The following is a 15807-nucleotide window of genomic DNA, read 5'->3' as shown; positions in this document are numbered from 1 at the left end:
TACGGAATTTTACTTGAGATCCAAGCCCCCAGGAAACATGGATAAATCAAGTAACCTTAAAGCTTATCTGCCTTAGTTTACAGGAGGGATTAGACCGCTCTGCAAAGTCACTAGACAGGTGGTTATCTCATCAACTCAGCTCTCAGTTAACATAAGAAAAAGAGCATCATGGGGGACCAATGGTCACCGATTAGGCATTGTTTATTATATAGAGGGCGCAAGTAGCTACCAGTAGTGCAGTGGGCTTTTAATATATCGTGAATCTTTGCAATCGTGTGTTGACGGGGGTTAGCTTTTTCATTTGTTTGGCAGGAATTTCAATTATTCCAGAAGGTAGCATCTGAGCATGCGCGGGTGGTGACTAGTTTCAACTACCAGGGCACACAAGGATTCGCACTGGCTGATCACATCAGTGTCAGCGACGTCGATGCCTCTTTCGAAGTCCAAGTTAGGGTAAGAACTTCTGTTTTAAATGAGAGAGAGAGAGAGAGAGATTAGGGGGGGGGGTGGGTGGAAAGAGATAAAGAGAGAGGAAGTGCAAGAGAGAGAGAGAGAGAGAGGGATAGGAGTGTTTATGTGTGTCTGAGAGAGTGAGCGTGCGAGATAGCGAGAGTGAATGTGTGTGCATGAGGGGGGGGGGGGGGGAGAAGAGAGAGAGAAATGTTATTAAAAAAAAAATTGTCTTCGAAACTGGAGCAAGTCAAAGGCGACGTTTTTCCGAACGGCAGCGACGGTGCCAACAGTTTAAACATCACTTCCATTTTTACTTAGTTTCAAAATAGTGTGTGATAAATGCCGAGGTCATAAGCTCAACATGCTTTATCATTACGCTAAAGTTCTCAAAAATCATGTCTGTCTAATTCACATTCATTATGCATTCACCGTATAACTTAATTTTTTTCGTTCTCTATGCATGTACTCTATTGTATCAATTTCCGTGTGTATATTAATTTCCAACAGAACACTTCATTTAAACAGTTATGACAACAAAAATAAAGGAAATCAATGTAGTTTAATATGTATATTTTGCAAATCAATAATCGAATTACAAAAAGAAAATGTATGCATTTTCTGTAAAGTTATGTTTGCTTTTGGTGAAGGAAACACTGTGGAAAAAGATAATGTGGAAATCAATTTAATCACATCAAGTCGAAATCAAAGGTCTATTAAATTTCATATGATCAATCATGCTGCAAAAAAAAAAAAAGATTACTGTAAAACCGGAAACTTTCGCGTGTACGAAACTTTCGTGAATTTCTCGAGAGTTAAATGCCGCGAAAGTTTTTGGTAATACGATGCATTGAATGCCTGTACAATACAACTATACAAGACTATATTAATACAAGTTAGTTGACCCTTGTATGGTATAATGTTTTTCATGGCTGGCAATTCGATCGCGACATTTTCATGTCATGAAAAAAGGCCTTCGGCTCCAATTCACAAAAGTGACAGGTCACGATAAGTTCTTGTTTTTACCATAATGTTGCTTTCTTTATTTGTCTGTTATTGTGTATCTAGGTGTATACGTGGAATGCTGAAGATGGTCGTTTTGAGATGACATGGACGCTAGCTGTGGTCGCGCCCGGGGATGTAGACATATTTACCGAAGGGAATTTTTTGTACATGTGTGTGGTACAAGAATATCACTCGGTCGATTTATTCAGATACGAAGGTACGCTCTAAAGTATTTGACTCAACAAACAAACCCAAACAAATTATTTGGAAAAAAAGAAACGAAGTATCTGAATCTAGCTATGATTCCTCTTCAGATTATCAACTCACATACTCTCCTCTATTCGCTACAAAGACTCGTTCAGTCATAGCACCTTGACCGATAGAAACCAATGGCGCGATGGCTCAGTGGTAGAGCAGTGGTCTCGAGACCGGGAGGTCCCGGGTTCGAAACCAAGCCGAAGCGCTAGTGTCCGTTGGTAAGGCATTAATCCTAATAACCAGATCCCTCGAAGAGGACTTAAAGCCGTCGGTCCCCTGGGTGCTTAATTACAAGCACACACATGCATTCTTAGCATTCAGGTAAAACAAACAAACAAATCAATCCCTTGCACTGCCCTTATTCGTTCATTTCGTTGGAAATTATTTCTCAATCACACACACTCGCACTCGCACTCTCTCCAAAGACAATTTCTTGCAACTGTTTACAATTAATGAACCCTGACTAAAACCACAAAAATCAAATGTTTTGTACTTTAGGTTCAGCTGGATTTGTGAAGTTCTACGAGATCCCCCACCACGGTGTACGGTCTGTGGAGATCCTCACCTTACAGGAAGAGGAGTACCGTACCGTCGATGACATCGACTATGAACAGCTCTTAATAGCCGTAGCCGTGGATCCCTTTCCGAAGCATGACATCTTCTCACGTCTACTCAAAATCGTCAACCTAGGTAGGATTTGCAATCTTTTTTTCTTCTCCAAAGAACAATGATATTCAATCATTCTTGAGCGAGAACAAAACAATAGATTTGAAGAAAGTACATGTTGTGACATATGGTAAAACAAACATTGTTACATCAGTTGTACATGTCTCCATTTATCAAGTAATACAACGAATTTATTGCGTTTGAGAAAGAACCCGCTCAACTTCATGACAACGTTGAATCATCTTCTTAAAAGAATTCAAAGACAGCCGTTCCCTTTTGTATTTCGCAGAGAATATATAGTATTTTGTAATCTTGTAGGGCAATTCTAAGCTATTCTGTCACATACGTTACCATCTACATCTATGCTTCAGTATATCTGACGATAGCCCTTCAACAGCTCGATTCAGCAAAGATTAAAATGAAATGATATCGGAATATCAGTATATGTTCAAAATTTCATAACAGAATTTGAAAATATATGGTACTGTTAGTCATGGTAACAATGTGGGCATACTATAATTTGTCATTCTTAAAGGTACTAAGGTCCATTTGCAGGCCAAAAAATGAAGAGGTTAAATTCCAACGGCTTTTAAATGATAATTTAGAACTTCCCTCAAAAGGAAAGGGCTTGAACATGTAGGGTAGGCCTTGCCGTGAAACTTTCTCTATTTTACTGCCATCGTGTATTTTATTCGGTTAACATCGTCATAAGAATAGGGACTTTTAGATTCTGCACGACGAGAACGTGGACTGCCCTTTTAAGGCAATGTGACGTCCTTTTAAGGCACTGGCAGTGACGTCACATTGCCTTAAAAGGGCAGTCCGCGTTCTCGTCGTGCAGAATCTAAAAGTCCCTTATGTAAATGACAGTGTTTCGAAAGTCTATATTTACATTTGTCATTATGATACTCCAATCCGATCCAGGAGAATGTAGAGCGTCAATCAGCCCTTTCGGATAATATAGCATTTGTACAAATGACCCCACAATTGTATCCACATTTCTTTTACCACGTGGAGACGTCCCACTTTGTGTATTTTAGAAAAGTCACCGCCGAAGTGATGGAGGTGTTTCATAAATACCTTATGTTTGCCCTCTTGACGAGAATACTTCAATCCGTGTATCAAAGAACGAACCGCCGCACAGTGGGCCAGGGAGGAACCAAAGTGCGCCAAAACTAAGTTTGGGTGATTTTTTTTTTTCAATTTTTTTCTTGCCCAGTTGAAAGGTAATACATAGAGGAATACCTCAGTGAAATATTTAATTCCGTTATGCACAATAAGGGTATAAATTTACTACTTCAAACAGCAAAATCCTACATATTCACAGTTTTAGTGTAAAAGTGACTTATTTTATAAATCTTTCAATTCAACATGAAGTTTTTAAGTTATTGATATGAAATTGCTCTCACATATTCCTGATAGTTCATTTCGTTGAATGAATGGGTTAAAATTAATAGAAACACAATCTTCATGATATATTATAGGGTAATTCACTGAAAAATGGACTAATTATCCATGTTTTTTATAAATCCAGAAGAAATGTTTAGATCTCCGCAGTGTACCGCTTAAATTTTAATACCACCATTTCCTCTGATGTCTAAGCTTTAAGTTGATACCAAATTTGGCTGCCCGATCTTGCCAGTTGTTATGTTAGAGCCGATTTCCCTTGCCACATTGCCCCGAAAAATGTGGGTTTTGGGGGTCCGCGGCTGAATCATGAAGGATTCGTGGTCATAAATCACGGCGCGAGGGGGCGCGTGACACTTATTCTGACACCGCGGACCGAAATAAACACATTTTCGGGGCAATGTTGCAAGGAAAACGGCTCTAACATAATAACGGGCAGAATCGGGCAGCCAAATCTGGTATCAACTTAAAGCTTAGACATCAGAGAAAATGTTGGTAATAAAATTTTAGCGAAAATCCCTGGAAGTCCAAACATTTCCTCTGGATTTATAAAAAATAAATCCCCAAACATGAGTTTTGGCGCACTTTGGTTCCTCCCTGGCCCACTGTGCGCCGCTCCATAAATGATTAATGATTATGTATCCAGCAGTCGTCTCGATAGGCTGTACAATTGTGTATGAATGATCTTTATCTGCTCATGTGATGTTAGCAAATCGGAAGTGGCTCATATATAGTTGGCTAATCAATGGTGCTGGTGAAACAGGAAAGTTACAGTCAATGTTGTCCATGATGAAAGCGATCAACGTTCACCTTTCAACCTTTTTTTTATCTTCAAAGAAAATGTTTATTCAATCATTCTTGAGCAAGATTTGAACAAAGTACATGTTGAGACATATGGTAAAACAAACATTATTAATACATTATTAATACATCAGTGCACATGTCTCCATTTATCAAGTAATACAACGAATTTATTGCGTTTGAGAAAGAACCCGGTCAACTTCATAACAACGTTGAATCATCTTCTTAAAAGAATTCAAAGACAGCCGTTCCCTTTTGTATTTCGCAGAGAATATAAAGTGTTTTGTAATCTTGTAGGGTAAGTCTAAGCTATTCTGTCACATACGTTACCTTCCACATCTATGACTTCAGTATATCTGACGATAGCCCTTCAACAGCTCGATCCAGCGAAGATTAAAATGAAATGATATCGCAATATCAGTACATGTTCAGAATTTTATAACAGAATTTGAAAATATATGGTACTGTTAGTCATAATAACAATGTGGGCATACTATAATTTGTCATTCTTAAAGGTACTATGGTCCATTTGCAGGCCACAAAATGAAAAAGGTTAAATTCCAACGGCATTTAACAGATAATTTAGAACTTCCTTCAAAACGAAAGGGCTTGAAAATGTAGGGTAGGCCTAGACGTGAAATTTTCTCTATTTTCCTGCCACCGTGTATTTTATTCGGTTAACATCGGCATAAGAATAGGGACTTTTAGATTCTGCACGAACAGAACGTGGACTGCCCTTTTAAAGCAACGTGACGTCCTTTTAAGGCACTGACAGTGACGTCAAATTGCCTTAAAAGGGCAGTCCGCGTTCTCGTCGTGCAGAAGCTAAAAGTCCCTTATGTGAATGACAGTGTTTCGAAAGTCTCCATTTACATCTTTCATTATGATACTCCAATCCGAACCAGGAGATTGTAGAGCGTCAACAAGCCATTTCGGATAAAGCATTTGTACAAATGACCCCACAATTGTATCCACAGGTCTTTTACCACGTGGAGACGTCCCACTTTGTGTATTTTAGAAAAGTCACCGCCGAAGTGATGGAGGTGTTTCATAAATACCTTATGTTTGCCCTCTTGACGAGAATACTTCAATCTGTGTATCAAAAACGAACCGCCGCTCCATAAATGATTAATGATTATGTATCCAGCAGTAGTCTTGATTGGTTGTACAATTTTGTACGAATGATCTTTATCTGCTCATGTGATGTTAGTAAATCGGAAGTGGCTCATATATATATATATATATATAGTTGGCTAAACAATGGTGCTGGTGAGTGGTGAAACAAGAAAGTTACAGTCAATAGAGACTTTTAGATTCTGCACGACGAGAACGTGGACTGCCCTTTAAAGGCAATGTGGCGTCATTTTAAGGCACTGGCAGTGACGTCACATCGCCTTAAAAGGGCAGTCCACGTTCTCGGCGTGCATAATCTAAAAGTCCCTAATATTGTCCATGATGAAAGCGATCAATTGTCACCTTTCACAATTTTTTTTCCGAATAAAATGTTTATTCAATCATACCTAAGCAAGAACAAAACAATAGATTTGAACAAAGTTCATGTGTGACATATCGGTAAAAGAGAAATTGTTACATCAGTTGCACATGTCTCCCTTTATACCTTTAAACTTTCACTTTTCATTTCTCTTCCTTGTTGACAGGTGGATCGGTGCATGTGGCGACATGGGAGAACATGTGTGACAGTGGGCTCAAAGACACTACACTAATTGATACACCGGAACCTACCTGCTAGAGCACAGGATTGATACACCAGAACCTACTTGCTAGAGCACAGGATTGATACACCAGAACCTACTTGCTAGAGCACAGTATTGATACACCAGAGACATTATACTAGCACCCGGCTGATATACACAAAGCCCGACATGATGGAGCACCCGAGTGATACACAAGAGCGAACCTTCGAGAGCACCGGATTTGTACACCAGAACCAAATTGCCAAACCACCGCATTGATTTACCATACCGACTAGATAGAGGACAGGATTGATATACACTAAGCCCAACATGATATAGCACCCGAGATATACACCAGAACAAACCTGCTTAAAGCACCGGATTGATACAATATAGCGATATGATAGAGCACTGGATTGATACACCTGAACTAACATGATGAAGCATTGGATTGATACACTAGAATCAACATGCTGGAGCACTCAATTGATACACCAAACCCACCTGCTGTTGCACTCAATTACACCAGAACATGCTTGATAGATCACATGGCACACCATATCAAGCCCTGTATCTCATGTTATATACACCATAGTCATAATAAAAAACAGACCTATCTCAGGAAAACTTTCCTATTTTTCCACCCAGGGTAAATGTTGTGATTTTAACGTTTATAATTTACTCTCGGGTTTGTGATACAGAAAATAATGGACAGTCAAACTTTGACTTATTTATGAGAGATGTGGATATACGCATATCAGATTCGAACTTTATTTGAGATTGTTATTAAGGATACAAATATGTTGTATCCAGTTATTTTAGTTTTTATGTTATTCTTTGGTATTTATTTTCAGTGGCTTCTCGTATGCAGCACCAAGTCACTCTAAAACAATAAATTAATGAATAAAGACAATGTGATGTCATACAAACAAACGTGTGCTGTTGCTTTTGATAGTTGTGATTCAGTTTCCTTCATTTAATTTGAAGACTTTTTTTTCATTTCGTAATGAGCCATTATTTAAAAGCGCTATTGATTTATATTACCGACAAAACTCGCGGTAAGTCACTACCCTCTAAAATGTAATATTGTATCATAGTGTTATATCAGTCTTCATATGCCCCCAAAATAATCTCAACATGCCACATGGTATTTATCATGAGATAGATATATATCACTGGATTCAAGATTATTATACTTGACACTATGAATATGACTGACAAAGAAAGCGGACAAAATATACAGTTCCTCAGGTAGACAAAGGAACATCCCTTCACTGCTATTATGTAAAAATTTGTAGAACAGGTGAATATGCATGTGACACATTTTGACATAATAGCAGTGAAGGGATGATCCTTTGTCTACCTGAGGAACTGTATATTTTGTCCGCTTTCTTTGTCAGTCATATTCATAGTGTGAGTCAAGCGAGTGTAGACACATCTGAACAAAAAACTGTTTGAAATAGGCATTTCGCATCAAGCAATCCTATCAATTAGTTAGTCCCTATTGTTTTGTGCCAATCTGCACGTATGACAAACGAGCTACCGTGCCGCACTTGGGTAACTAAATAAAGAAAAGAAAGTAAATAAATAAAATACTTAATGGAGCCCGCGGCAAAAATCGTAGACCGCAGCGATATTTTTTATAAATCTTTGTTTGGCACATTGTTTGTCGGATTATTCTCCCTGTAGAAATCGATCTCGCATGTGAGGAATTGTTTTTTTTTCCAGAGGAATTTGGGTTGATGCCCCTTCCCCCACTCACCTCCACCCCCCACACACACACAAACTCAACCGCCAGATAATCCAAGCTTAGATTTTAAAAAAAAAATCAAAGGAAAGTAAATATTAATTGAGGTGAATGCCTTTTAAAACTGACAGAGAGATCTGCCAGGCGGCGAGGCAAATATTTACTCAGAGAAAACAATTACATTTGCCCAAAACTTGAAATGGAGTCGTTTGTGAAAATCTGCTTGGAAAGGAGCTCCCGAAAACACGAAAGGGAATTGTGAAAAGTGATATGCAAATAATATTGTATGTATTATCTACAATCCCTGGAAATGAGTCGACCGTTATAATCGCCTGACGATAAACAGCTAGTCAGGCAAAATTATCTATACGAAAAAGAAAGTAGATGGCCCAAGACATGTATTGATATAGAGGATTTATCATGTAAATAGATCGATTTTTGAGAGTATATCTAATTGTTTATAGACTGAGCACGATCGCTAATATTTTCGATAAATCAACTCTGAGGGCGGTTTCAATATCATGTTGTATGTCTCATGTAGAGGTCATGTTTGGGTCACGTAATACGTCATTGTCATCTTCACACACCTCAATAGGTGACGTACACTGTTATTGAAAGAGCTAACTAGGGCGAAAAACCGATAGATCATTGAACAAAAGATGAAGACACTATGAACATGACTGACAAAGAAAGCGGACAAAATATACAGTTCCTCAGGTAGACAAAGAAACATCCCTTCACTGCTTTTATGTAAAAATGTGTAGAACAGGTGTCACATGCATATTCACCTTTTTACATAATAGCAGTGAATGGATGTTCCTTTGTCTACCTGAGGAACTGTATATTTTGTCCGCTTTCTTTGTCTGTCATGTTCATAGTGAGAGGTTTTGTCAACCTCACCTCGCTGTTGATGAGTTCTGTTAAGCGAATACAAAAGAAATTTCGCTCTAAAATGGGACAAGAACGAAATAATTGCGGCATGTTCTTTTTATAGATCGAGCTAACTAGGGCGGAGAAAAGATAATGATGATGAAGAGAAAACGGGAACTTTGTCGATCACAAATTGATTTTAGAAGGAGTGTACCAGGAAGCTGTAATGAATGGAGATACCGTCTCGAAAGAATTTTCCGAGGGAAAAATATTCAAGATTAACCTGGCTTAACAAAAAGAAATGTAACCCTCTCCAACCATCATTTCCATCAACAGCTGTCCATATCAATGCACAGTCCCTCTCTGGAATTCCAAATAGTTCGAAATGTTACGTAACGCCATCTGCTTCCCTAAGTTCTCTATTCACTCTTTTGCAAATATATGCAAGCATCGAGCTTTGAAGCCATGCGTGGCACCGAAAAATTAAGTCATGTTCAGTGAAGATGTATTTAGCTATAACATATAAAATACAGAATTAACAGCATAAGACCATTGCAACTTTATATTAGTCATCAATTGCTTTTTCTGTTCTCCGATAGCTCTACTGAATGCATGGCCATTTCAACCAGCGAAATCGACCAAGGAAATCGTGAGTTAGAGCGAATGAAAGGTTTTCATCATCATGATTTTCTCATCTAATTATTGATATTTTCCGAAAATTTCCGAAATTTGTACATAGCTAGGAAAGTAGTCTAAAGGTTTATCTTCCTAAAGAACTAAATGAAATTGTGTTATATGTTTGCGCATTTATTGATTGAGGGCTAGAAGTTGTCAAGTTATCACCACTATTCACCCCAAATACGGGCCCACAAAGCAAAAGCCGCCGTGCTCGCTGGGCTGGGATGTGTGTGGAAAGGGAGGACCTAGTGCTACTAGGGAGCTGTACGGTTTCGGAGGGGGATTAAGGGGATTACGATAGGGGAAACAAAAGACACGCGGTGCCACGGATGGCTTCAAAGGGGCCTCTTGGACGGGATCTCCATTCATTACAGCTTCCTGAGTGTACAAAGTCCATGGAACAAACCTGTGTCGAAAACCTGACACAATTGCTGTTCTCTTTTAAAATCCTGCTCTCTCTCTCCCTTTCTATGTATGTCTATCTCTTTGTCTCTGTTTCTTTATCTGTCTCTGTCTGTCCACCACTCTCTCAATATATATACCCCTCCTTCAGTTTCCATGTTAATCTATCTCTCTTTCATACATTGTTTCTAATTAACCCTTCTTTCTATTTATTACCTCTACGTACCTCAATCTCCACCACTTCGTCTCTTTATTACCTCTACGTACTGTAATATCCTCTTACGTATTTTTTCAATCCCTATCATTCTATCCTTATATTTTTAACTGTTGTCACTTGTGATCCAATTCATCGTTCTATAAATATATGATGCAGCTGTAAGTACCCATGGGCAGTGAATAGAAATGCATTCCCCCTTTGATTCCACCCCCTGTCTCTTCACTCATTCACCTCTAGTTCTCTGTCGTCCTCCACTTCCCCTCTTTGTATATCCCCTCTTCCCACCTCCCTCCTTTTCCCTTTCTCTACATCTCTTCACTCCCAATCCTTTTACACGTTTCATCCCCTCTTTCCTTCTCTCTACCTCTCCATTTCTCATTTTACCCATCCTACTCTATCAATCACCTCTCTCTCTGCCTCTTTTTTCACCCCCTTAATCTACCACTCTCACAAGCTCGCGCTCTAATCTTATTTTCAATATCCATCCAATTATATTTCCATCTCGGCGTCCTGTGTAATAATTCCATCACTCGTGTTTACCCCTAACCTGAGTAGCATACCAAACAGGTTTTCAAAACCGTTTTACAAAGACTTTCGAGAAATAATTCGAGGGCAATTTCAATACCATATACATTGAAATCTGCTTTAGCGACCACCTGTATAGAAAAACCACTTGCTTTAATATATACACCATTTTATTTCCCTTGAATAGACTTTGCTATTGATACGTGTATTACAGAAACATGTTCACAAAGGCCACCTGCCTCTAAAGACAACCTGCCTCTAAAGACCACTTTTCATGCCCCCCTTGATCGCGGTCTTAATAGATAGGGTTAACTTTTATATCCAATGAAAACCATGTTTAGATTACGTACGTCATTCTAACGATCGAATAAAGGGGATCAGTGGTGATATAAAAGGCTTTTGAAATTACCTTTGGTCTGATTTTTCGGAAATCTTCGCAACCAGTTAGGGGAATGCAGTTTTATTATCCCCCCCTTCCGCGGCTATCCCTTTTCATTTCTTTATGTTTATTGAAATAATGCAATCTTTTGAGATCCCTCTAGGTTAACTTGGTCGACGCCCGAACCATATTAGACTTTGAAGAGTGCATTGACGGGTCCTTTCAGCCAAGACAAATTTTGAAGAATAAAAAACATCGACAAACATCTCTGCAGTAGTGAAATAGCCATCGTGTTGCATGAATTCAGTTTTATCATCCCGCCCCTCAGCGGATATCTCTATTAATTTCTATATTTTTACTGACATAATGCAATCTTTTTAGATTCATCTAGGTTAACTTGGTCGACGCCCAAACCATAATAGACTTTGAAGAATGCATTAACGGGTCCTTTCAGCCAAGACAAATTTTGAAGAATAAAAAACATCGACAAACATCTCTGCAGTAGTGAAATAGCCATCGTGTTGCATGAATTCAGTTTTATCATCCCGCGCCTCCGCGGCTATCCCTATTCATTTCTATATTTGTACTGACAGAATACAATCTTTTGAGATACATCTATATAGGTTAACTTGGTCGACGCCCAAACCATAATAAACTTTGAAGAATGCATTAACGGGTCCTTTCAGTGTAGACAAATATCATCTCCGCACTAGCCAAATAATTTCGCACTTAGACGCCTTTGTCGTTTGGACTAAATAATCTTCCTTCATTTAATTGTGTCTGCTATGTCTGAAATCATATTACTTTACTCTTCTAGTCTGCTACTCGTCGGGTGACCTGCTTTTTGGGATATTGGTATTCATGTCGGTGGCAAACCATATTTACTCCCTTCCTGTTCATATAGGAGTAGTAGGATGATTCATCTATCAGGACAGTATCTTTTGTAATTTTTGTTTGAATTTTAGCTTTTGTAGAAAAAGTGTAGGAGTAAGGGCTTTTTCAGAAGCTTTTTTCTTGTCATATTTCGATTATGATGGTATTTGAAGAGCAATTCTTTTCAGTGATTATTCTTAATATGATATCCCTCGATCCAGACTGATACACAGAGAGTAAGAAAGCTCAGAAATCGTTTTCATCTGCAGAGAATAATGAGTAAAACAAACTTGTTGTATAGCATATATTTTGACTTATACAGAAACATAATATTAATAACACATTCCAGCGTTGTAATACTAGCATGCAAATTCAGTTAAGATGGTTAAACTTGTTATTGAATAATTCTGGATTCCATAAAAATGAAAGAGGAAAAATCACGAACAACTACTCTACGAATCGTGCATCATGGCGACATCCTTTTTTAAGCATAGTTTATAATAAGGAGTAGGGAAGGGGGGGGGGGGGGCTGCATTCCGGAAAATTAAAACTCAATGCAATTCAAATAAGTTCATTTCCATAACTCCCATCAAAACATGAACGACAATGCTTACATAAAATGAACATTAAATCATATTTGCAATATAACCTAGAAAATTTAACTTATTTGTAATAATACAGTCTTAAATGGCTACAATTTAAAAAAAAAAAAATCAGTGAGAGGCGAAACATTCAACTTGAAGTTAAATTTCTATTTAATTCCAATAAAAGCATTTGCACAAACAAATCACAGATACAACTTAGATGCAAATCTTTTTACGTTGAGTCAAGGGTAGCATACCAAATCAAAGCGCTCTTGGTAAAGTAGTAACTATCAGAATTAGAATACTTTTATTCCGTGTTAAAAGTGTTTTGAAAGTGCTGTTAAAACGATAACGCAAAAGTAACAAACGTAAGTAAAACCCATCAATTTCCGTTCATTGAAATGACTTAAAATAACGTTGTCACGCACAATGTTGAAAATGATCACCCATATTTTCATACGTTAATATCGTGTTTTATAGACATGTATAAATCTGATATGTTATCATGAACGAGAATATCGAGAAAAAAATCAAATCATATTTTCATTGAGTAAAACACATATTACTAGCTTAAAAGGTTATTTTCAAATATGGCACGGTAAACCACCGCCCCCCCCAAAAAAAGCTACCAGTGAATGAATGGCAACTGTCCGCAAGAAAGGACTTGCTATTATTAACTGAGCTCTGTGTTCTAAGATACACACAGCATCATAATGTTTGAGCGAGCCTTGAAATGAGAGGGGTCGAAATCCGCTTTGGATTCAAATCCACATCAAATCAATGATGGATTTAACCAGTTTTAATAATGGATGTTTACTCCACAACGCAGGAACCCATAATTGAGGTTAACGTCTACTCTCGTATAATAAGAGATTAAAATAATACCACGTACAGTATTTTTCGTCAAATCATATTGACATTATTATGTTATTAAACATGTATAAAATTCGAATCAGTTATCAGGCCACGTGCAATAATGATGAAAGATCACATAGATTTTCATTTATTTCCTTTTTGTTTTATTTATTCTTTATTATGTATTTATCCATAAATAAATGTTAGCTGTCATATTTATTGAAATAAATCAAATAAAATATTTGTAAGTCTTTGACCTTTGCTGACAGTTAATCAAACAAGTCAGCGGGTTTTCCCCACACAATAGCCCAAACTCAAATATCAAACAGCATTTAAAGGGTCGATGAGTGATTGAGATTTACACTTTGAACGTATTAGATTACACCTTTATCGGGTGGGTTCTGGCATGTTTAAAGTATCTACCATTTTGAAAATGTTGCCATTCTGCACGCTGTCTAAATTTTAACACTTTTAGCACTGTTTTCATAAAATGAAAAGGCATTGAGTCCGTTTGAAGATCGTTGAAACATCTCCCATTCAAAAGTGTTATCATTAAACGCGCCTTCTAAATGGGGATTCAACACTTCATGTATTAAAGTGGAAGGCATTGATTGTGTTTAAAGATACTTTTAATTTACCTCGTCTAAGAAGGCTGATTAAGCTAAACTGAATTTATTGAATACCCAAAAGAAATTCGTTATGTCTACGTTTAAATACATTCACACTGGCAGAATTATGTATGTAATGAGGAATGTTCCACAGAAACGGTCCTTGGAAAATAATATTTTTTTAGTTTAGTACTTCTTTTTAATTATCTTGCCTTTTTTTTAGAAAGACTATTACATTTTCGAATCGAAGATAGCCACCAGAATAACAATTTTTGGGGTACTTATTTGGGGTACTTTATTTTTATTTTCATTTCCAAAAGAACAATCCATACAAACAATTATGACCACAAAATCTATCAAAGAAATCAATGTAAATTAATATAATGCATTTTGCAAATCTTTAACTCTTATCATGCCACAGGGCTAATCCCCCGTGCCAGGTTGTTTTGGAGATAATCTGATTAACGCGACGGTTCTATGAATGGCGAGTGCAAAACACACAGCACAGTCCAATGAGCATGAACAATAACTGTTATTACGAAAGCGCCCTTGCACGCACATGGCACTCAATAGGTAGCGTGCATGCAGCCTCATAGCAGGCTCTGAGTTAATCGAATTAAAGAGAAAATTTTACCTTTGGATAGTTTTGGGTAATTTTCTTTCGAGGATCAGTAATGTTTCATGTAGCAAGCGAAGTACATTTTCAATACTTAACATTCTAGCGTTTGAGATGGACAAAAGTTTATACTGTGAAAATAGTACTCAAGAAATAAAGGATTCCTAAAGGAAAATCAACCCCAATAAACTTTAACTGATAAGCTTATTCAATAATTAGGAGCAATCTAAAACATCTTGAATTTACTCCTTACTGATTTTGGTAAAATGGCAGCTCATATGGGAAAATAGTTGGCAAGAAAACTGCAAAATTTTGAGAGATTATGTTCCTTGCCAAGTTATCAATAGGATTAATTTCAAGATATTTTAACTAGATGACAGTTTTAAGTTTACGTTTTAACTTTAAAGTTTGTTGGGTGTTATTTTCCTTTAAGTCTTAATTGTCTTTGAGAAAAAAAGGGAAAATAAACCAAGATTTATCAAATCTTAACAGCACCTCTAATCTGTTTTCCTTTCGTTTTCTTCCTTCTTGAATTAAATAATTATGTGACCCATCCGCAGCATTATTAACATTCCAATAGGAATAGTTTTAAACATGAAAAATGTCATTAAACATCGGCGGACCGAATACAATAGACCTCGTAAACAGTACGATATTTACCTATCCCATCAAGTGGAACCAGTGTTTGACGTCAGCAAATATTCTGCCCCCTTTTCAACCTTCACCTTCATTTCAAATAGGATATTGCGATGAATTCTATTGGCTGGCTTTTTCAGAAAGTTCAACTACACATTTCGGTGAGGGTCGGGAAATAGTCCATGCCATATTTGCGCTGTCATTTAGGTGTGAGAGCCGTTGCCTCAGAGCTGTTGTAAGATATATCAAAGAATTTGAACGCTTTTAGACAATACTTGGTGAGTACAGACTTTATCATAATTCATTTTGTAAAGAAAACAGAATTAGTGTGTTAATATCGGGAAGTCCGACGGTGTTTTATGTCTCCAGTGCCAGTCATTATGTGCTCTAACCTTCCTCTTCAAGGAGATAGATATAGGAATATACTGAATAAGAATATTGAAGATTAGCAACGAAAAGAGACACACTTCGGCTTTCCGTCTTGAACTAATCGGAGTAAATAACAAGAAAAGCCGAAATCAGATAATATAAGCGGA

The 15807-nt window shown here is 37.4% G+C and overlaps 1 protein-coding gene across 1 annotated transcript in view; it reads left to right on the top strand.

The window, feature by feature from the left end:
• The window catches only part of LOC576080, a 66007-nt gene extending 58799 nt beyond the window's left edge, over positions 1-7208 (top strand). The window contains exons 46-49 of the mRNA XM_030989095.1: positions 313-453; positions 1519-1672; positions 2212-2403; positions 6246-7208. Of these exons, the coding sequence (XP_030844955.1) occupies positions 313-453; positions 1519-1672; positions 2212-2403; positions 6246-6337 (579 nt within the window). The 3' untranslated portion in view covers positions 6338-7208. The remainder of the gene's footprint in view (positions 1-312; positions 454-1518; positions 1673-2211; positions 2404-6245) is intronic.
• The last annotated feature ends 8599 nt before the right edge of the window (positions 7209-15807 follow it).

Source organism: Strongylocentrotus purpuratus, unplaced genomic scaffold (assembly GCF_000002235.5).
Source record: "Strongylocentrotus purpuratus isolate Spur 01 unplaced genomic scaffold, Spur_5.0 spur5_scaffold_18, whole genome shotgun sequence".
NCBI lineage: Eukaryota > Metazoa > Echinodermata > Echinoidea > Camarodonta > Strongylocentrotidae > Strongylocentrotus > Strongylocentrotus purpuratus.
This window is presented reverse-complemented; position numbering and strand designations above follow the sequence as displayed.